Raw genomic sequence first — 23,772 nt, 5'->3', positions numbered from 1 at the left:
CAAGAGCAGTTATTTTGATTGAATTTTAAATACAGGTTTAGTTTAAATTCACGGCAATAAGTTTTTCTTAATAATGTTAAGATTGTAAAACTGTTATTTCCAAAGCCATATTAGAAGCCAGTTTGTTGCTCCAGTTATAGTAAAATCTCAAATGAATTTCAGAAATATCAATAACTCTAATTGCCACCAAAATACTATAGCTCTTAAAATTTTATAGCTACAGTTATTAAGGTAGATAATTGTTAAACTGCGGATATCCACATTGAAATGTTTATACTGCATCTCCTTTGGTACCCTTTGGATTGGGGGGATGTTAAAAGAAAATAAAATGCTCAGGATTGAGAAGCATATTAAGAATATTTTAAAACTGCCAGTCACTCTATACTTTGTTATTTCTTGTTGTTGATCTTTGTAGACAGAATGAAATTGTAATGGTATCCCCTTGAGTGAAGAAAAACACTTTAGGATTTCTTATCTTAGCAGTGATTTGTTGATGGATAAGAAGAATAAAGCCCCATATAGTTTACAACATAGAAAATGAGTTTTTCCTAATGGTTAGAATTTAGGAATGTGTACCCACGGTAGGTACCTTTTGGACTTAAATATGTGTTGGTTATAGCCCTGTTAATTATAATGCTGTTTTGAACCCTTAGAAGTGAAAGTGGGTGACTCCTAGACATCTCACCCCCTTTATTCTCTCAACTTGGAGAGTCTTAGGTCTTTCATAAGCTCTAGATTAGTCCTAACTAGGTGTCTTTGGCTTTAGCTGACGCTCAGTGGGAATTTCCTGTTAGGCCTTTTCTACAGCTTAACCTTTTCTGCATCTGGGTAGTAGATGATCCTGCTTTCTCTGACTTAGCCCAAGACCTCAGATCAGTCTTGGAAATTTTAACCATCTTATAAAATGCCTGTGTATTTTGCCTTTCCAACATTTTTATCCTGCTTTCTTCTCTGTTCTGTTGCATTTGGAGGCTGTCTCCTCAATGGTGTTCCCTGATTTTCATACCTTTGATAATGTACCGTGATGGATAGGCCACTTCTTAGAAGCAAATATTCTGTCGTTTCTTATTCATGTCAATGCTAACAGATCTTACAAAGCATCCATTATTTTTTATTTTAATTTTGGGGTACTCACGTTTCTATTAGGATATGGCTGTCAGTTGTGAGGTCTTCCTTAAAATCTATTGCTGCTTTAGAAAGCTAGGGTCTGGGAGCTCCAGGTGCCAAACACTTAACAGAAATAGCACACATTCAGTGCTGGGTGATATGCATCCCTGGTGAGCCTAGAGTGGCCTAGAAGACCAAGCATATCATATGTGCGCCTTTCCCCGCCAGGTGATCAGAGATCTGCAATCCTGGTTCCCTCAGTGTAGTTGGTTCATTTTCCAATTGAGATGTGAGGTCATCTCCATTGCTTCATCTTTGCTGTCACCGCATGAATGCACATCTCCATTCTAGGACTGGCGTCTAGGGGTTCCTGTGAGGAATCTGCAGTCTTTCAGGGGACGTGGGCACAGATGGGACCTAACCAGTGTGCAGGGCATAATGAAATCAGGCTGAGGTATTTGGGGAAGATTTTGTGGAGGAGGTTCATCCCAGCACTGGGCCTGGTCTGTTGGGTCATTCAGATATGTTGATATGGACCTGAGGATACAGGTTAAAACTTGCCACATTTACCCCCGAACTTCAGGTGCATCACTGAACAGGAAAATACTTGCATTGCTTTGGGGGCACGTTGTTTCCTCAAGGGTCCGTTTGGATTGCTTTGGGTATTGGCATGGTGGCCGTGGTCTGCAGAGAAGTCCGGTTGCTAAGCTGCCACTTCAAGACAGGGAGGGCACAAGCCCTTGCTTTGCCAGGCAGCTCCCACCTTTGGCAGTGGTAATCTGTTCCGGGGAGGCTGAGGCCTGTTTGGCTTCCCTGGGAAAGAGTGCCGCAATCTGTTGGTGATGTCTGCCTTGGCACGGGGACAACAGGGGGAAGCAAGCAACATGCTAACTGTTTGCCAACAGTGAGATATAACAAACAAGAAATGTCACCAACTCTTGCCTCTTTCCCCAGCAGTGGACGTACTGCTTGGGTCGGACTTGGAGTGTAGGTCCGTTGACACCCCGAGTGAGAGGATGCACTTCCAAATAAGGTCTGTCTCCTGCTGGCACGACTAGGGAGAACATTTATAATTTGACTTAAACCTATACTCTGAAACTTTCCTTTCTATTTCCATTTGCCAGCCATTATTTCTTAAGTTGCTAACCTAACAGCTGTATTTCTTTGGCAATGAGCATAGACTAAGGCAAAGATTCCCAGCCCATGGGCTGATCCTGCAGAATCACTGGGGGCTCCACCATTGGAGGTGCTGATTCAAAAAGTGTACGTGGGACTACCAGGTGGTAATTTAAAAAGGCTTTCCCAGGTGATTCTGATGCACTGGCATGTTTGGGAACTACTTTGATATATATAAGTGGACTTTTATATACTCTTTTCCTTTCTGAGGCCGTAAGTTTTGGCAGATTGAGTTTTTGTATATCATTTTCTCTAAACTTTTATGTACCTTGCACAATTGTGTTTACATAGGAGAGGGCCTGGGGAGGAGCTTTGGGGCCAGTTTATTCAGCTCAGTGCTGTGTATAATAGTTCATCGGGTTCTTACCAGGCTGTGTGCTTGAGAATCCCCTGGGGAGCACTTTTAGGGCTCAGCCCGGAGCAGCAGGAGCTGGGCACTGCACTTGGGTTTGAGCTCCCACTAATTCTGAGGTGAGGTTGGTAGCATTCTTCTGTATCAGAGGCCCTTACGATGTTCCCATTTAGGAAACCTTTGAGGAGGTTGGAAAGAATTGTTGGTAAAGATGTTGGGGTTTGAGGATGTAATGCTCAACTCTAGCCCGAAGTTAGCTTGGTATTGCTGCTGGGATAAATCACCACCACCCCCATCCTCAATCAGTGGAACAGTAGAATTTAGAAACAGACTTCAGTAGGTGGTGCCTGAGTCTCCTCAGATTATCTGGTACTTTGGGCCAAGCTGCTGAGATCACAGCCTGAAATGGATTTGAATTGGTACCTCCAGATAGTTTGAAGGCTTCCCATACCCTACCCCTGACCTTTCACTTTTGATAATTCCTTGTTTTTTTATAGTGAAATTGTGATAATATTAAGATAGAAAAAACTACCTACACCTCTATTTTTTAATTTTTCTATATTTCATTCCAGCCTTTGATCCTATGCATATATATCTTTCAGTTGTTCTAATTACAGTAGACTGCACAAACACTTTATCTTGGCCCTTTCAGGGGGATCAGTTTGCCCATGATGTCACTGGTTAAGAGCTGGGATTTGAAGCCAGCACTGGGTTGTGTAAATGGCAGTTTCCTTTCATTTGTGGAATTGGGTGGAATGGGCAGTACCTATGTGTAGCCACATGGTGGTGCCAAGAATCAGGACATAGCTGCCCCTACCTCCCTGGGCTGGAGACCAAACCCCAGACCCAAGTCAGCTGGGTGAAGATTTGGGGAGATTGCTAGGGACTCTAGAAAACTTGACTGATCTGGTGTGGATGGGCATAGTAGCATTTGCTTTGTGGTGTGGTGTAACCTGCGTCTGTAGTCATGACACCAGTTGATGTAACTGGCTTCTAATACAGTTTTGTCGTTAGAGGTTTTTCTTTTCTTTTGAACTTTATTTACCGTGAATAACTTTGAGTTAAAAAAGGTCAGGGCTTCTCTGGTGGCGCAGAGGTTGAGAGTCCGCCTGCCGATGCAGGGGACACGGGTTCGTGCCCTGGTCCAGGAAGATTCCACATGCCGCGGAGCGGCTGGGCCCGTGAGCCATGGCCGCTGAGCCTGCGCGTCCGGAGCCTGTGCTCCGCAACGGGAGAGGCCACAACAGTGAGAGGCCCGCGTACCGCAAAAAAAAAAAAAAAAAAGGTCAGATGGCTCCATTCATTGTGTAAATCTTACCGAGTATCTTCAAAGCCTCCGTAAGACTTAATTATCTGGGAAAATGGTATCTTCATCACCCTCTCCCTTGAGCACTGTGGCTTCTGTGGCCAGGGGCGAGTTGGATCCTGGTTTGGAGGGTTTAGCTGTATACATGCATAGTTCTAGGCGGGGAAGGCTGTCGGTATTTTCAGATGCCGAAATGAGTAAAGCTGAGGAGGATAAATGTTGAAAAAAGTCTCTTGGATTTGAAATTTGGAGGCCCTGAGCAAGGGTGGTATCCGTGGGGGAGGGAGGAGGTTGTTATGAGAACTAAGATAGCTGACATTAGTGAATGCTTACCACTTGGCAGTGCTTCACTTTATGTGGATCTATTGACTTTTAGTCCTCACAGCGCCCTAGGAAATAGGGACCTGAGCCGAGAAAGCTGAAGTCATTTGCCCAGGATAGCAGCAAGTGGAGAAGCCGGTGGTTTGGGTGAGGAGGGAGTGGTCTGTCAGTGTGGACTGGTGTGGTGGGCTCAGAAAGCATGGCCTCAGTGATCACTTTCTCCCGTTGTTTGATGAGGACCAAGCCCACACTTTTGCAGGCCCCGTTCCTTTGCTTGAAACGGCGCTGAAGGCCATGCCTCCTAGAACCACAGTCTCAGCTGCTCTGTCTCCATTTTATTGTCTTCACCGAGCCTCTTCCTCTTCCTTTTGCCTAGAGCCAGTCCCTTTGCAGTGCGATTGTCCCATGTTTATCCTTCAGTTGCATCTTCGTTTGTGCTGCACACGGATTCAGGTCACACTTAGGCAAAGGCCAAATTATTGATACAGTGTAGAGCTTGATTTGCTTGTACCTTTAAAAAAATGCAGATCATTTGATCTCTAAAAATCTGAATTTGGTAAAAATTTAATCTAGGTTTGATCCAGAAACTAAGTATAATTATTTGAAGATAGTTCTTGTCATCAGTTTCTGGGAGTTGATTTCTTTCTCAAGAAATAAATTTGTGTTCTTTTCTTCTTCTAGGACTGTCTATATATATATATATTTTTTTGCGGTACGCGGTCCTCTCACTGCTGTGGCCTCTCCCGTTGCGGAGCACAGGCTCCAGACACGCAGGCTCAGCGGCCATGGCTCACGGGCTCGGCCGCTCTGCGGCATGTGGGATCTTCCCGGACCGGGGCACGAACCCGTGTCCCCTGCATCGGCAGGTGGACTCTCAATGACTGCGCCACCAGGGAAGCCCTAGGACTCTATATTTTAAAGAGAGAAGAAAAAGTTAACTCCCTTAAGGACTTTTCTTAGAGAGCATCCTGGCTTCTTTTAAATGACGAAGCTAAGACACAAATGAAGGCTAATTCTGCTCCGTGCTCTGCACACACCTCTCATCCTCAGCTCCAGTGCATAATTGTCTGCATCAGTCTTAATTTACTCTGTGAGATCTGGACTCCTAACTGAGAGTATTTCATCTGCTCAGATGTGCCAATTAAGTCCACCAGATAGACCATAAAAAGGCAGATAAGAAAAGTAAAACACTGAGTATCTCAATTTAGCAAATTAGACTAATCTGTAAGGAATTCTTAGCTGTCTGAAATAGAAAACCTATTGCACTACAGAAATGCAAACTATATTAAATACCCAGCTAGGTGCCTTGAGTATATTTTTAAAAAATCAAATTGTACTCACTTTGCTTCTGTTGTAGAATATTTTCATGGATATTGCAATAAGTGGAGAATGATCCTGAGATTGAAATTTCACTCTATATTAGAAATGATTTAACTGTATGATGTGTGACTTTTCCTTCACAATCACTACAGATCTTGGTGGCTCTTATAACGTAAAAATGAAAACAGAGCAATAAGGTCAGTTGTAAATTTCAAGCAGCAAAATAAGTGAGTTCCTTGAAATTTTGGAGAGGGCATGTTCATTTTATTAATATATAATCTCAGGCTACTAACATTTGATAATTCCCATTAATAGGTATATTTTGCCTTTTTTGTAGGTTGGTGTAGGCATTTGAGTATAGGCGATACCTCCTTTTATTGCCTTTCGTTTTATTGTGCTTACAGATAACTGCGCTTTCTACAAATCGAAGGTGTGTGACACCCTGCCTTAAGCAAGTCTATCATTGCCATTTTTCCAGTAGCATTTGCTCACTTCCTATCTGTGTCACATTTGTAATTCTCACAGTATTTCAAACTTTTTCATTATTATATTTGTTATGGTGATCTGTGATCAGTGATCTTTGACATTACTGCTATGACTCACTGAAGGGTCAGATGATGGTTAGCGATTTTTTGGCTAACCATTTTTTAATTAAGGTATGTACATTGTTCTTTTAGACATAATGCTGTCGCACACTTAATAGACTACAGTATAGTGTAAATATAACTTTTATATGTGCTGAGAAACCACAAAATTCATGTGACTAGCTTTATTACAGTATTTGCTTTGTTGCGGTGGTCTGGAACCGAACCTGTGATATCTCCAAGGTATGCCTGTATGTCGGTTTGTTTGGTATTAAGTTTATCTTACGTGTTTGTTCAGCCCAGATTACCTGTAGTCAGAAGAATTACTAAGCTGATTTTACTGTTACTTGGAAAAGTTGGCAGGTGTCCAGTGAAAAGTGAGTTTTGACCCACTCTGCACAGTAGCGAGGTGGGGAAGGAATCATGTTATCGTACAAAAACGAAGGCCATCTTTCCTCTCCTCAAACTTTTTTTTTTTTTTTTTTTTTTGCGGTACGCGGGCCTCTCACTGTTGCGGCCTCTCCCGTGGCGGAGCACAGGCTCCGGACACGCAGGCTCAGCGGTCATGGCTCACAGGCCCAGCCGCTCCGCAGCATGTGGGGTATTCCTGGACCAGGGCACGAACCCGTGTCCCCTGCGTCGACAGGCGGACTCTCAACCACTGCGCCACCAGGGAAGCCCATCTCCTCAAACTTTTAGCACTGATGTTTTTTGAGACAAATCTGAATTGAAGTTTTATAATTTGATTTGCTCTTGTGCAGTTGTTTTCATTTTTTTTTTGTATAGCATTTCATTTTCATTGTATAGCATTTAAAGAGGTGATTATTGACCTTTTGGCTGGTGCTATGAGAAAAGGGGTGAATTTCGGAAGTTTGAAAATACTTTTTGGGAGGCAAGATTATGCAACAGTTAGGAGCACAGACTCCGGGTTAGAATCTTCACATTGGTGATCTTGAGCAGGCTGCTTTACCTGTCCCTGCCTACCTTTCTTTAATTGTGAAAAAGAGATTAAGAATAGTATGTCTCATAGGGTTGTAAGGATTAAATTATTTAATACATGTAAATACTTAAAACAGTGCCCAGCACACAGTGAGCATCGGTAGCTATTCGTTGTTATTATTACTTAGAGTTTGTTTTCTGCCTCTAAATTTAAAAAATGTATACATAATATGTATGTATATATAATTTCAAAACACAGCTTGTCCAGAGCTAGCCAGTGTTACTTAAGGAGGTAATATATGGCATAGGGGGTAGAAATCACAGGCCATGGTGTCAGAATGCCACAGTCTCCCCTAATAACTATGAGGTCTTGTATATCTCCCCATTTGTATATGGGGATCTTAGCAGTACCTTCTTCAAGGGTGATATGAGGATTACGAAAGGCAATAGATCTAAGATATTTGGCAAATGTCAGACACTCAACAAATATTAGCTACTCTTGTTATTTGCATGCCCACTAGCTAAAACATTTACTACAAAGGTTCCATCAAGCCAGTAAGAGGGTCTGTGAGAATCATGAGGAAGAGCTTATATAAATATTGGTATGTATGAAGATGTGACGTTCTTCCAAGGTAAAAAGCACTTTAACAATTGTATGTAATATGCATAGGCAACTCGTTAGCTGTTATAAACTTAGTTTGTTTGATGTTAGGCTTTTCTTACCTCTGATATATTTTTTATTAGTATGATTAAGGTCCACTTAGTGATAAAATATCTATATGACTATAAGTACATTATCAGTAATTGTTCAGGGAGAAATAAAAAATTATTTCTCCTTTGAACATACTAGGGGTCACTAGACATCTGCCCAGGGGGCATTCTTCCAACCTCACAGCCTGCTTATTGGTTCTGAGTGTGGATAGGTCAAGATTACACTTTGGTTCCTCACAATTTTCTCTGTTCTGAGGTCAGTGTTCCAGATGCTGCTCTTGTGCCTTATAAGGCTTAGTTTCCACATTCCTTGCTGTACTAGGTGTGTAGGACATTGTGCCTAGAGTGACCATGATAATCTTGATCTTGGCTGATAGTACAGGTGCAGTAGCATGATGGCCTTCTAGACTTGGGGGCTGCACTTAACTCCTCCTGCCCAAGATCGTGATTCCAAGTGTTTTGACATTTGTTACTATTTATTCACGTTTAACCTACAATTAACTAAAATTTCTCAATTTTACTTTTTTGTGTAATCTCCTGCCAATAATTATAAGATAGTATCTGACATGTATGTAGTATTAAAAAATAGTTTCCAAAGGGTATAGTATACATATTATCTCATTTAGTCCTATAAGGACCTATTATTTGGCTCACTGTGTGGTCGAGGAGACAAATACAGTGGTGTTAAATGATGTTTCTAAAGTTTGGACCTCCCCTTATTAGTTATGGACCTGCATCTGGTTTTCCCTTCTCAGTGGGTATCTTAAATCTGTGTTTTTTGCTGGGTTCTCTCATGGCTGTCCCTGGAGTCTGAGGGACTATAGGAGTTAGAAGACCTCCTAGTGAATAACACACTCACCTCGTTTTATTTGGTTGCAGCTGTGACTATTATATGTATGGATTAGAGAAGAAGATGAAAGTGGGAACACTAGAAACATTATTTCCTTTCTAGTAATGTAAATATAGGGCTAGTTAAACTTCTTTTTTCCTCTGCTAGAAGATCAAGTCTTTCATAAAAAGTTGAACCTTTTGCTCAGCCTTTCCCACCTGGTCCTAGGGAGGCTTGGACCCAAACTCAGGACTCCTGATTTCTTCCAATCAGCTGGTGTGCAAAAACCAGTCTTGTTGCAAAGTGAATCCCCTGGGAAACCCCCAAAAACAGACATCAGGGCTTGAAAATAACTTACAAAGTTTTTGTCATTCAACATAGTGAGCTTACCCTCCTCTCCTTTTTTTCCTCCTTATAAAATTCTAAATTAAACACCTGGCTTTGCAGTCACCCTTTGCCAGGCCTCATTCTTTGCAGTGGGCCCAGCCACGTTTAGGCAGTGGCTACAGCTCAGAGTAGTACTTTAAAGTCACATACGTAGAAGGGGTAGGAAATGCAGCAGGAGGCAGGCCCTGAAGGAGGTAGAACGGGACGTTTCTTGAACCCGTTTCTGAGGGACCCACTTTGACTGTTTTCAAGCCATGCTTCTCTACCCCTGGTGTCTTCCTCATCCCTAGCCCAATTCAGAACCTCGTTCATTCATTCCCTCAGCATTTATTGAGCGTCTTGTGAGGTGGGCATTATACTAGTCTCTAAAGATACGAAAATGACTGCGACAGTCTCTGACCTCAAGTGGCTCCCAGTCTAATGGGGGAGACAGATACGGATTTCAAAAGATGCTAACGCTCTGGTAGATGCTAGCATTCTTGTGGAGACGTCAGGTGTGCCCAGGTGCCGTGGTGTTGGGAAGGCACCTACCTGGTGGATGGGACGCCTAACTGGCCTGTCAGGGACGGCTTCTTCCAGAGGTGCTATTCAGGCGGAGCTCTGAAGGGTCCACAGGTGTGTGGGGGAGGGAGGTTGGGGACAGTACAGGGCATGCACATGCACAGAGAGGAGGCTCTGTGAATTTCAGCACAGTGGCAGCTAGCTGTGTTTTTCTGCCCCGGCATCTTGAACATCCTTGAAATGCTGGAAATTCTCCTTCGAAAATAAATTAACTTCTTAGGTGTATTCTAAGGGTTCCATCGACAAGGCGTGCCAGTAGGTTACAATTGAAGGACATATGTTTCTGGTGCAGTTCAGCTGACTGTGCAGCATTGCTAGCAGTTTGGCCCTGGGTCCGAGTTGCTTCTGACAGATCATTATTGCAGTATCAGCCCCAGGTCCCACAGCCTGGGCTGATTTCTCATTCCTGCGTGAGTGTGGCGAAGCCAGGGAGCATTTGCCCTGCCTGCATCTGATTGGAATTGTAAGTTTATGTTTATTACTGGGTTCTCCTCTGAGTAGCTGCCAGCGGAGTCGGCAGCGGGCTGACTACGGCAGTCGTGTGGGGAGTTAGAAACCCTGCCAGAGAACACCAGGCCCGCTTGGTTTTATGTGGCTGCAGCTGTGACTCTTACATGTGTGGCTCTTTTAAAACGAGAGGAAAGAAAACATGAAAAAGTTATTTCTTTTCCAAAAATGTAAATATTGGACTATTTACCCCCCCACACACTTTTAAAATCTGTTATCTAGCTTATTTGTTGAAACAGCAGAATTTAGACATTTTGAGGCCATTTCAGATTTTTAAGATTTCAGATCACTGGGGTCCAGATCTTAATTTTGACCTGCCCCCAACCAGTTTTAGGTCATTCTGTAGCTATCTTTTTGTTACTGTTGTATTAAACATGGCCATACTTCATGACAATTTACTGTTTACAAATCTGTTATAGAACTTTTTTTTTTTTTTTTGCGGTACGCAGGCCTCTCACTGTTGTGGCCTCTCCCGTTGCGGAGCACAGGCTCCGGACGTGCAGGCCCAGTGGCCATGGCTCACGGGCCCAGCCGATCGGCGGCATGTGGGATCTTCCCAGACCAGGGCACGAACCCGTGTCCCCGGCATCAGCAGGCAGACTCTCAACCACTGTGCCACCAGGGAAGCCTGTTATAGAACTTTTAAATTGAGATATTCCAGCAGATACGTTCTGATGACTGGGTGACTTTACTCATGGTGATCATGCTATTCACAGTCATTTACTGAGCATCCATTTGACAGACTATCATAGTTTTTGTGCAAATATACATGTTCAGGAGTTCTGTCAAGCGCTTGTGGTACGTTGCGTTATCACATGCAGATTGTATTGGACTATACATTGCCTCTGTTTCTTCCTCTGTAAGTGAACATTATAGTTCACTCAGGGTTATGTGAGGATTTCAGTAAGTAGATATGATTATATATAATAACATATTAATTCATTAAGCACCTGTTATATTCTAGGCTCGTGCTAAGTGCTTTATATGTGGCACCTCATTTAATTCTCCCCTAAATCCAGTGAAGTAGATGCCGCTGTTCCCCCATCTCAGAGTCGAGGAAACTTAGATGCTAAAGAGGTTAAGTTGCTTGCTGATGGCTAAAGTGCTAATACATGGCAGTAGAATTTGATTCTAGACTGTCTGAGTCTGAGGGTTTGGGCCTGTGCTCATTGCATATGTCAGACCCGCTTTATTCATCCCCCTTTACACCTGCTGGCTGGACAGGTCGCTTGGCCTGCCAGGCTGTAGGACCAGCGAGTTAAGCACACTAAAGAGGGCAATTTTAGACCCTGGTAGCATCTGGGATGGGAAAGGCATCTGTTTCTCTCAGAGTTCAGGTGAATCTGGCCCTCCTCCACCCCCCTAGCGTGCCACATGGTACTTCTTGTCGACCAGCACTTGGTGCTGCCCTGCTTCAGCGTGCGCGGGTTAGACAGTCAGGTCTCTCGGCTGTAAACCACATGAGGAATTACTGCTTTATATACCAGGAGAATCTCTTAGCCTGAGCCACACATGCATGTGGTTTTATAACCCTGGTACTCTCTGTCTTTAATATGTGTATATGATTCTACTGGGGCGATTTGTCTTTACAATGATACAAATACTTGTAGGCAATAATGATTTTTCCCCACCACCTTTAGTCATCTGTTAGCCAAACGGAATAAACATTTGTCTCTTTTCATCTTTCTTTACAAAGCGGAAGGCACTAGAATGCAGTCATTTCTGTAGTGGCTTATGTGGTTTCCTAGGTGCTGTGTGTTCTGTGGCGACATGATGCCTGTATGTTTTAGAAGGGAGGGAGGAGGAGGAAGCTGAAAATCTGTTGAAACAGAGTGATGCGGTGGGAAATTTAACAGCCACAAAGACTGACTGGCTAAGTCTAAGGCAATAGCTATCATTTATCAATGAAGGGTAATGTGTGGTACTCTTGTATGTAAGATATTTCACGACCTCGTTGTGTCAAACTTGTTAAGCCAGGATCTTCTGTTTTTCTTTTTCTTCCTGTAAAATTATTTTTGAGTAGTTGTGCAATGAAGTATTCTTAAGTGGCTGTGATAGGTTTTGTGATTTTTCCACAAAATTTGTAATATCCACAAATATGCTAAAAACAACTATGTTTTAATATGCAGGTGTTTGGTTCTGATAGTAAGAATTTGGGTACTGAGGACTGTCTTCATTATCTGAAATTGCCTGCTTGCTAAATCTCAGTTAGTGAGAAGCAGGAATTCAGATATATACGTTAGGAAAATGTTTATACATCATTTTGGTTTCTAAGTTCCAATGGTCAGGGTTACCTTTATACCAGGGTTTCTCAACTTTGACACTATTGACGTTTGAGACCAGATGACATTTTGTTGTGGAGGACTGTCTTGGACGTTGTAGGATGTTTAGCAGCATCCTGGCCTCTACCTGCTAGATGCTAGTAGTGTTTCTCCCCTCCCCTCAGCAGTTGTAACAACCAGTCATGTCTGCAGACATTGTCACGTTACCCTGGGGTGGAGGTGAGGGGGTTGCCCTCGGAGGATGGCCAGATTGCCCCCTGTTGAGAACCACTGCACTTGCCTAAATTTGTAGATAATAGGGAACTCAGAAGAGTAGCAGAGACTATTATAGCCACTTAGAGATACTTCATTTCATCAATTGCATGGTGATTTTAAGGAAGAAAAATACAAATAAAAGGGAGAAAGAGATCACCTTTAGAAGTTAGGCACAAAAAGGCCATTAAGTTTTTCCCATAAAAAGACTCACATATTAGACCTTATGGTTATGTGACAGCTGTTTCCTTAGACTTGGCCATATACTGTCTCTTTCATTGGCTGTTCTCTGGAAATCACCAGCACCGCTTATTTATAGGTTCTCTTAGTGCCCTGCGAAGCAGTTTCAGATCACCAACCAATTCTTCCTTACTGATCCTCAGCTAGCCCTTCCTTTCCTTACTCTGAAGAGCTGAAATTTTCAACAAGACCAGAATTTATCAGAGGACGTGCTTTAAAGGTCCTCCAGCATCTAGTGCACGGGGCTGTGTTTGGCTTCTGTGCTGATTTGGTAGTTGGTGCTGGAAAACATACCATTCCTCCAACTGGGCAGCGTGTGCAGTATTATCCTTCCATGTTCTCCTTTTCCTTCCCTCACACTTTCTCTATTACTCCTGCATAGTCAGTGGCAGAGAAATGCCTTCTTATTGTGTTGCTGTTCTCATTCCCTTCCTGTGAGCTTTTTACTTGGAAGGCATTTATTTATCTGTGTTATTGTTTTATTTCATTTCGACCATTTTGTGAAATTCAAAGTGTCAGTTGCATGCATACTGAAAAAAGCCATCCTTTTATTATGGAAGTGACTAGAATATGAGGCTGTTGACTTTTTTTTTCCCACTTGTGACCCCAGTGTCCATTATAGTTATATAGGTGCAAAATTAGTCTGGCTAAATGGCTGCACCTTCCCAACAGCCTTGCTGTATTGCTAATACTTTCAGATCTTTAGACGTTTCTTTTGTTATGCATACATGGCGTCACCCTTCTGATATATAAATGTTCATCTTATTTCGTATCTGAAGAGCATCATATAACTAAATTTATAACTTAGGTTTTATTTAGTGGACACATTTTTTTCTCAGTGGTATAATTATCAGTACTTTACATTGTTGATGCCTCCCCTTAATTAAGTAATCAATATGTGAATCTGATATATAGTAATTTGGACCAAAAATTTGCTTTATGTTCAAGATGTTGTGCTATTTTATGCTATGACCATCATATCTTTAGCACAGAAATAGTAATTATAAATAAAATTTATTTTTTCTTACGTTGTCATTTTGGAGCTATGACATTTAGTATCTATAAATTTAGTTATATTGAAATTTTCACTGACTCTTTTCTAGAATTAAGTTCATATATCTTAGGAACTAGCAGAGAAATTTTCCCTTTAGGGTATGCCAGGAGAGGAGCAAGTAGTTTTGATAATGAAATGAGACCTTACAGGAATATTTCTAGAGCAGCTATAATAATTCAAATGAGAATTGAATTGAGGAGGAAGGAAAAGAGAATCAGTTGGTTTTTTTTTTTCCTTTGAATATCAGTGTTTTGGGTAATGATGGCAGCAGAAAGCTAAAAGATTGTTCTATTTTGTCTGTTTTTTCCTGTATATTACTTAGAACTATCTATTTTAACCTGGTTTGGAACCAAAATAATGGAAATATGATTTTTGTTTTCATGGTAGGAGATGGAATAAACTGAGACTGCAGGACAAAGAGAAGAGTTTGAGGCTTGAAGATGATTCTGAGGAAAGTGATGCCGAATTTGACGAAGGTTTTAAAGTGCCGGGTTTTCTGTTCAAAAAGCTTTTTAAGTATGTGCCATGTGTTCCTTCCTTTACATCTGTCATCAAGCCATTGTGTACAAATTAATATTTTAGGAACTACATAGTACTTACCTATGGGCCCTTAAGGTACTTGCAGCAATTTATTGCAAACACAGATACTGTCAAATGAAATTTTAGCCACATGCTGTTCATTAAAATTAGATGGTAATAAATTGACTAAAGTGCACATTGGGTATGTTTATAAACGGATGAATCTATGTGGACCTGTCTCAGCAGACTAAAAGCTACACATTTAAAAGCTATCTACATCGAGTTCTTTTTTTGTTGCTGTTCTTAGCAATTTTAAGGGGCCAAACCTCTAACTTCTAAATCAGATTAATTAAGAAGAGTTGCTTATTACAATCAATATTGGGGAGGTTTTTACTTCTATATTGAAATAAAAAACTGTGTAGAGATTATTTTTCTGAGTGTCCTATACTGTACCTAAGGGTATAATACTTTTGAGCTGACCAAATGTGTATCTAAATATTTCCTGTAGATGTTATTCTGATATCAAAAGAGAAGATATAGGCAAACACCTTCAGGGTTGAGTTGCTATTTGAAACTGACTATGTTTCATATGTGAAGTGGCCCAGGGTTGCATATAACCGGATGCCCTGTGATAGATGCGTGCCTGTAGCCTACAAGGTCCAGGCGAGTCTCCGTGATGAATGTAAATACTGAGCCACGTTTTCAATCTCAGTCCTCCTGGGATTTACTAAACAAGGTGCTTTAGGAAGGCTTCCTCGATGCATATAGGAAGTTAAAGCATTAAATAGCTTCTTTCTGTCTCTTGTATCATCACTTGGTAGTTGGGTGCAGGATGTAAACTTCTTTCTTTGAGACGGTTATGTTTAATCTTCATAGATTCAGGTGTCAGCCATGCCCTAAACTTGTTCAAGATACTACTTAAAAAGAGCATGCTTTTTATATTTCCTCTTGAAGAGCTTTTATTATAGTTTTAATTTTTCTCCTGGGTTGGAGGGGACAAAGGGAGTGGTTATTTTATCCCACTAAACATAATAGGAAAGCTGAATCCTAAATATGTGAACAATCTTGGTTGGGTTGCCGTACTGGACAGAAGAACTGTAAAGAAGTTCAAACCTGAATCTCTAGTAATTTTTGTAGATGTTTTATAGCCTGGGGAGGTGGCTACTGTGTTTATAGCTTCTCCCAAATGAAAATTTAACTATGGAAAGGTACATAAAGATAATATTTATTGGCAACTCTTTTCATCTTCTCTAAAGTGATTGCTTATTAAGAAACACGCCAAATATTATCAGTGTTAAACTAGCAAAAGGAATACCCAGATTATAGATTAAATTGGTTTAACAAAGACAGGATACTTCTACATGAGTATTAAGTGATTTGGCAAATATCCTCAAGAATCAAGTTGAATGTGCATTTTTGTATAAATGTGGTATTTTCTAGCAAAGGAATTTCACAGTTAATAGAACCAAACTTGGCTTACTAGGAGTATATAGGATTTAGTGTATTGACTATTAACCCTATTGTAGTTAACGTAAATGCACGTTTTTTAAAAAAAAATTTGTCTTAATTGCACATTCCTGGGAAGTATTTTGTTGTTTTCGTTTTTCATCTCTCAAAAACAGGATTTTAAACACTTCATAAATGTTATGAAACTTCTGTTTCTTTTATTCTGCTACATGAAAAAAAAGTAATAGGATTGGTAGAGTCTCCATTTTTCTTTTATGATTAAGTTTTAGCCAGGCCAATTTAATTTTAAGCTGTAGATCTATTTTTACTGTACTTACCGCACTCTGTGGAATTAAATTAACAGGGTATATTTGTACGCAAGGGAGTCAGCAGGTACAGGTATCTATTTAAGTGCTGTTTTCTGCAAGATCATTGTTAACTTTTAAAATTCTGTTTTGAAAGTTTGCCCGGAAAATGTATTTGACTGTGTGATTTAGCAATCAGATGACAAAATTCAATCTTTCAACTTTACTTTTAGCCACACTGGTAAATGCGATCTTGGGTTAATGTGACAATGCCAAGATATACCAATTATCTGTGGTTATTTTGTGATGCTTCAGTCTCATGGGGGAAGCAGAGTACAGTAATTTCTTTACTCTTACACAGTAGTTTGTAAAAGTCTTTTAACTTTTTCTAAAGAGTAGTTTTTATGTCTTCAAAGGTTCTGAAAACTGAATTTCGTCGCCTGCTTTCATTTAAAGTATGTAATTGTTTTACAGTGTTTATTATTAGGAAATTAAAGCAACAAAACCTGAGTCAGTTAGTGACACTGCTGGAACCAGAACCCAGACCCCCTAACTCCTCATCCAGTGATACATGCCTACCAATCAGTGTGCTCGTGCAGCCTGAGGGCCTTCATGGAAAGAGAGAGCCTCTCACTCTTCACCATCTTTATACGACGTCCCTAGCTGTGGTTGGGGATTTCCATGTAGTGATGTGACTTACAGGGCTGCCTGGTAGATATTTTTCCTGAAGTCATTTCTTTAGTGTTGTTCATCGTCTTATACGCACAATCATACACTGTTTGAACGCCCTTGGAAATTACATCTGTAGATGAGGAAACATCTAGCACAGTGTCTCTGCCTCTCGTGGGTCACCTAGAATCCAGATGTCCTAACTCCCTCTGGGACACCATGCTGGTCACCAGTTTTTATTCCTTTCATGATTTCTCGATTGTTCCTCTCTTGATTCCTTAAGTTGATTGGCCCCAAACAGAGAGAGGGGTTGGACCCGTGTTGGGTGGAGGCAGTGTTGTATAGTGGGAAAACACTGGAATGGCCACTGGGAGATTTTGGCCCCTACTCTGCCCGGAGGAGCTGGTCCCATAATTGTTCTGTACCTCAGTAAAAGGAGGCTGATTGACTGGAATTTAGTGATTCTGAACGTACATCAGTTTTTTGGGGAGCTTTTTGGACTACATCTTTTTCCATAGCTGAGATTAGTCCAATGTAAGTAGTTCACGACCAACTTTTATTTTTAGATCAGGATTTTTCATTCTCAGCACAACTGACATTTTGGGCTGAATAATTCTTTGTTGTAGGGACTATTCTGTGCATTGTAGGATATTTAGCAGCATCTCTGGCCTCTACCCACTAGATTACATTTGCACTTTCCCAGTTGTAACAACCAAAAATGTCTCTAGGTATTGTCCAATGTCCCCTAGGGAGCAAAATACCCTCTTTACCCCCCATTTACCCCCATCCCTGGTTGAGAACTGCTGGTCAAGATTATCTCCAAAGTGGAATCGCTTTGGAATCAGAGGTTCTGGATTTCAGTTCTGACTTGCTTATTTTTTTTTCTAGCAGTGTGACCTTTAGCAAGTTACTTAACCTCTCTGTGCCTTCATTTCCTAACTATAAAATGGGCTGATCCTCTTTGTGTGGGCTGGTTGTGAGGTTGTATCCAAACCTCACCTGGCCAGGTGCCTCCCCAGCAGTAGGCCCCTTAAATGGTTGGTAGCCTTTATTTTCTGATTATATACCACGTGTTAAATAGAATTTGTCCTTCATCCCAAATTAAATGATCTTTTATCCATAGTAGACTTCACTGTGTTTGGACTTCAAATCCTCTCGTCCAGGGTACATATTGAGTGTGTATATTATAATTAGCAAACTTAAGCAGCAAAATTCTCATTCAAAGTTTTCCTTATATGATAATAATGGGAACAGTTAGAGTCAAACTTTTGGAATTGATTTGCAGAACACTGGGGGAAAGTTAATTATGACATACTTACTAGGAGAAGAGTAAATAAAACTAGTTTAACAGGGACTGAAATCCACAATGAGATTTTAGGTAGACCTATCACATACCAAAGAGTAAAAAACATTTGGGCAGTAAAACAGCAACAAAACCACCTTCTTTTAAGGTGGGCAGCTCACTAGCCTTGGTATTTTCTTTCAAAAAAAAAAAAATTCTTTAGCTTTCATTGTCTTTTTTTTTTTTTTTGCGGTACGCGGGCCTCTCACTGTTGTGGTCTCTCCCGTTGCGGAGCACAGGCTCCGGACGCGCAGGCTCAGTGGCCATGGCTCACGGGCCCAGCCGCTCCACGGCATGTGGGATCTTCCCGGACCGGGGCACGAACCCGTGTCCCCTGCATCGGCAGGCAGACTCTCAACCACTGCGCCACCAGGGAAGCACATCATTGTCTTTTAAGTGTTTTTTGCTTTAGATTTTTTTTACGTGGCATATAATTTTCATACCATTCCATAGTGTTAAATCTTTCACTCTCAAAAATGCTTTTTGCATTATTCCTTTTTTAACTTCAGTTTTAGATTATTGAATTAGACATACCATTTATGGAGAAGGGCAAATACCAACTCTTTTTTTTGTTTTTAGAGGGGAATATATTATTGCTCTTTGACCTGTACTCCTTATTTAAGATTTTAATAGCTCTGACCTTTTTGTATCTATGATAAAGTCCCTGAATCAAGTTCTACTTTAAAATATTAAAAGACCTTTTGTATTGTTGAGTCTTTAAACTGTTTTTTTTCTTTTTTTGCATCTGCTAGTAATATGACAGAATCATATGTTATGTACTAATTTTGTGAGCAGCCCTGTTATTCAGACTTGTTTATGGCCTTAAAATTTAATTTAATTTTTCCTATAAAAACATAATATGATTACCAAGTGACTTTTTAACAGTGTATACTATAAATTGTAGTGTTCTCTGTCCTGCTTTTTGAAGCTGTTCAGATGGAAAAAGTAAATGTTAATGCATCTTTTCATAGAAAAATTATTGGAACTTTGTATAACTAAAAATATTTGCAGTATTTTCCAGAAGGATATTGAATAAAAGATAATAAGTTTATGCTTGTTTACCAAGCTATTTCTAATGTTGAAAAAGAAATGAAATAGTCCCTAATTACCCTATCTATCAGTTTAATTAGAAATGTGTTAATGTTCTGTAAAGAAAAATTTGTGATTTTTATGCCTAGGTAATCAAAAATGTATGACCTTATAAATATAATACTCATGTAAAACACATATCCGGCATGTTTCTCTGACTGGTACTAGAACCTCACTAAATGATTAATTCATGAGTACTTTCTGTTATGATCTGTATTATCCACCATTTGCCATTTTCTTTTTCTTGTTGGTGTTTGTTGTTGTAGGTACCAGCAGACAGGTGTTAGGTGGCTGTGGGAATTGCACTGCCAGCAGGCAGGAGGAATTCTGGGAGACGAAATGGGATTGGGCAAGACCATCCAGATAATTGTCTTCTTGGCAGGTCTGAGCTACAGCAAGATCAGGACTCGTGGTTCAAATTACAGGCAAGTGCTCCTCTGCAGACTGTCAGTCTGTGGAGCTCAATTAATATTTCATCAGATGTATTGCTGTGGAGGAGGGTCTTGTGAATTATTGATGACATTTCAATTACAATATTCCTTTAATTCTTTTAGTGGGGGACATCAAAGGAAAATTTTTACGAGACAATGGAGCTGTAGGGCAGGAGAAATTAAACATGTAACACTTTTAATGAATTCCAGGCATTGATGCTTCATTTTGCAGATGAGCCCCACTAGATATTTTGGGTCAATACAGTGTCTAAGGTTAGCTTCTACAAATGGATTGTTTACAAACTCAGTTATGTTAATATCAGTAGTTTACACAATATGGAATTTTAAATTAGACATAATACCTTTAGTTCCACTTATTAAATTTTACATTAAAATATTTGTTCTGGCAGGAGACCGGGTGAGCATTACAGTAAGTACAAAGTCTATTCATGGGGAAAGTTGAAGCTTTGGAGAATTTCCTTTGTAATCAAGTACGCATGATAGCTTTTATAGATAGTGCTTTTTTTTTCTAATGAAGCTACGTATTTGTCTGCTCACTATGCTTTCTACTTCCTCTCCTAGTCTTTAATAATTTTATATGAATTCTAAAGCCAAAGCCTAAGTGACTGTAAAATGATACAAAAATATTTTTAGGTTGTAATCTTTATTCTCTTTAGGAATTTAAATAAACTATTAAAACTTTAATATTCTGAAAGAGTAAGCATTTAAACTACGTTTGTTCTGTGTGGTAGGACTGAAATAGTTTATCTTGAAATCCAGTGAGCTTTTCCGTATTTAAGCTGTAAATTGACTTTTTATGTCAATTAGTATTGGTAAAAATAATGCTAGGTAAATTATGTGGGATCTTTAATCTTGAGCCCAGGTGATCCAAGATCTCCTTGGATTCCAACAGGCTGACCTAATGAGTACCAGCAAGTTACTTACCAGGTGCTTGGGTCCTGGAAACCTCAGGCACTCACAAGATGTGATTTGGCGATCCCTTTAAAAGAGTGTCAGTGTGCCCGAAGGCAGCAACAGCAGAGAGTTACTGCCCCACACGCTGGTTCATTGTCAGAGAAATGTTTACGAGAGAGCCAGATACGAGCCATAAACTATTGAGGAAAGAACTTTTTAAAAAATCTTCAAAGTCTGTTGCTTTGCTTTTATTCCTTACTCTTTTCATTAATTTAGCAGATCAACACTTACCAGGAGCAGTACTGAAGTTTTAGAATATTTTAGAAATACTTATATAGCTGTAGGAAGGGAAAAATGTATTTGGAGATTTTAAAATACTAAATGTTCCATTGTTATTACAAGGAAGTTGTGTTGAAGCAGAGTTTTTTCTTCAGATATTGGAATTCTATTACATTTCATGTGAAAACATTCCATCCCAGTGGAAAAGTCAGAGTTGAAAATGGGCATTTAGTGTTTTCTTGTCTGTGTATGTCATTAGTTCACCATTTAAAAAATGCTTTCTCTGTTCTAAATAGGCTCTTTGGTCGGCTTGGCTCTGCACCTCTTGGTTTTTTTGTTTTGTTTTGTTTTGTTTGTGTTTCTCTTAACTAGAATGCCCTAAGCTGCCCTAGTTTCTAAGACTGTCTTTCTTTCCTTAAATGATTTCTGGGATTTTCTTATCTCCCATCTCTTTTCTTCCCTTCCTATTACCATGAAACTTGTGTGGAGTCTAATATGCTGGGCCTAGGAAACCTAAAGTCATCCCTGCAGTGTAGTTTTGGTCAAAAAATTAAAACGTGCTCTCTCGAGTGATGACAATCCTACGAGGAGTGAAGTGAGGGCTAATAATGAGCAGCAGCTGTAATCAATTAACTATCAATGCGCATCTCCTCTTTTCCATAATGAAATAGTGTGGCATGTTGGATTATAGCCCAGATCGTCTTTATTAAAATAGTATTGGTAGAAGTGGCTTCCCAGAATGCAGTTATATATCAGCCAGACAACTGAGCTCTTCATGAATAGAGGTGTACGGAGGAGCTTGGTCCCTTCCACATGCATGTGCCAGAGGAAATTGTATGACATTTTCCTCACAATTTTGTAATATGTCCTCCTCTGAAACTAGATGAACTTGGAGTCCTCCTCTGTTTATGTCCTAAAGAAAAATAGCCAGATGAACAGTCAAACGAAGTTCTGCATGAGCCAGCATTGCTTCATGGGCTATGTACACTTCCTCTGAACTCTTGCAAGCTGTAGATTTGGGGGCCCTAATTTGAGATGGTCTTAGTGTTGTAATTTTAAGGTCAACGATCCCTGAAACCATGGAAGTCTCTGGGATACCAGGAAGGAATTTCCTGGTAAAAGAAGTTTTAAATTTTTGTTTCTTTAATGTGTTTTATATGTGTGTTTTTAAAAAAGAGGGAAAAGCATATTTACATTTACATGTGGTTAATAAACATCTATACTAGTTGTTGTGTTCCCAGTTCATATTGTATACACTACCGTCTTTTCACTTTGCCATTCATATTATAATGATAGGCCCCCTGAATTTTGTGATGGAGAGGAAATAAATTATTTACCTTTCAAACTTCAGTTAATACTTTCGAAGTCTTGGATATCATTTAGGAAATTCCTAGTTACAAATAAATGGCCTGAAAAAGTTAATAAACTTTCAAAGGTAAATATTTTTACTTTGTAATTCCTGGTAAGTTCAAGGCTATGAATGGCAGATTTCCATCCTGCAGGTTGAAATATTTGACCATGGAGCCATTGGCTTGTCGTAAACTCATTAGGTAATCAGTGATAATCAGAGATGAAAAGAATTGTAGCCAGTTTGGTAATTGATGCTAATCACTCTAGTACATTTAGCCATTCCTTACACTCATCTCACGGGATTGAGGGTTGGGGAAGGGTGGTGCAGTTGAAGTGACTGTTAATGGGTTTGATTGCCCCTTCTGTGGTTCAGGGATGATCTAGGTCTGCTGCTAGATTCCCACTGTGTGAAAACCTCTGTAATCTTCTAATAGAGTGGCAGAAATTAAAGGGCATAGTAATGCCAGTTAGATGTTCAGCCAGAATAAAATGTTGGCCTTAAATGACATTGTGGCAGTTGGCAGAGAGTGTGTTATAAAAAGAGCAAAAATACTATATAAGCTACAAAAGCGTATGTACCTATTTATGTTTATTTGAAAGTGAATTTGTTTTTAAATATTTTAGATAGGTTTTGATTGGTTGTTTCCTAATCCCTGCTAAGTGCATATTGATGATAACTCTCTTTAATTCCCCTTGGAGGATATAAAGAAGTTGGTGCATTTAATCCTTTTAGAAAGGAATATTGTCAAGGAAGGGGCCAGGGCAGAGTCATGCTCTCCCCAGGGAGTTTGAGGGGGCTCTTGCATGGGCCCTGCCCTTGGGGAGGGGCAGAGCATGGCTTGGGAATTCTTCAGGAAGTCTCAGCACCTGGCTTCTTGCAATCTGAGCCCATGCTGTGGAGCAGAGGGGGCAGAGGCAGTGACTGTAGCTGGAGGTTGGGAGGATTTAGAGTGGGTGGAGGCATTTTGTTACATTGGAGTATTATAAGGGTGAGCCTCGTTTAGGCTGTGGCTTGTTTTTCTCCTAGAACTACAAGGTATTTTTCAGTTGTGCAGATTATTTTTAATATTTCAAGTACTGTGTGATTTACTCTAGTGTACAAAAAATTTTAAGTTCAGGAATCATTTATTGAACTGTAACAAGAAAATAAAAATCACCCAGGATCCCCTAACTCAGAAATAATCTCTTTTAACGTTTCGATACAATTTATTCCAACCTTTAAAAAAAGTTTTCATTTAATAAAGCCAGTATTTATGCATTACCTCCTGTGGTCTAGACATTGAGATCATTTGAAGAAGAGGCTGTCCCTCTACCCTGAAGGACCTTAGGAAGGATCTAGCAAACAATTCCAGTAAGGGTGATATGCGTTATGACAGGGTTAATGTGGCGTCCTAACTAGTGGACGCACCAAGGAAGGGTCCTTGACCTACCTGGAGAGAGAGGGACGGGAAGGGAAGAAGCTGCGGGCTGATGGACAGGTGGCTAGGAGAAGAGGGCAA

General features: G+C 40.2%; 1 protein-coding gene across 1 annotated transcript in view; it reads left to right on the top strand.

The window, feature by feature from the left end:
* Window positions 1–23,772, top strand: part of ERCC6 (ERCC excision repair 6, chromatin remodeling factor) — a gene marked incomplete at its 5' end in the record, with an annotated part of 73,229 nt that overhangs the window by 11,686 nt on the left and 37,771 nt on the right. The window contains 2 exons of the mRNA XM_079702408.1: window positions 14,316–14,444; window positions 19,565–19,723. Coding sequence (XP_079558534.1) covers window positions 14,316–14,444; window positions 19,565–19,723 — 288 coding nt within the window. The remainder of the gene's footprint in view (window positions 1–14,315; window positions 14,445–19,564; window positions 19,724–23,772) is intronic.

This window comes from Hyperoodon ampullatus (assembly GCF_949752795.1).
Source record: "Hyperoodon ampullatus genome assembly, chromosome: 1".
NCBI lineage: Eukaryota > Metazoa > Chordata > Mammalia > Artiodactyla > Ziphiidae > Hyperoodon > Hyperoodon ampullatus.
This window is presented reverse-complemented; position numbering and strand designations above follow the sequence as displayed.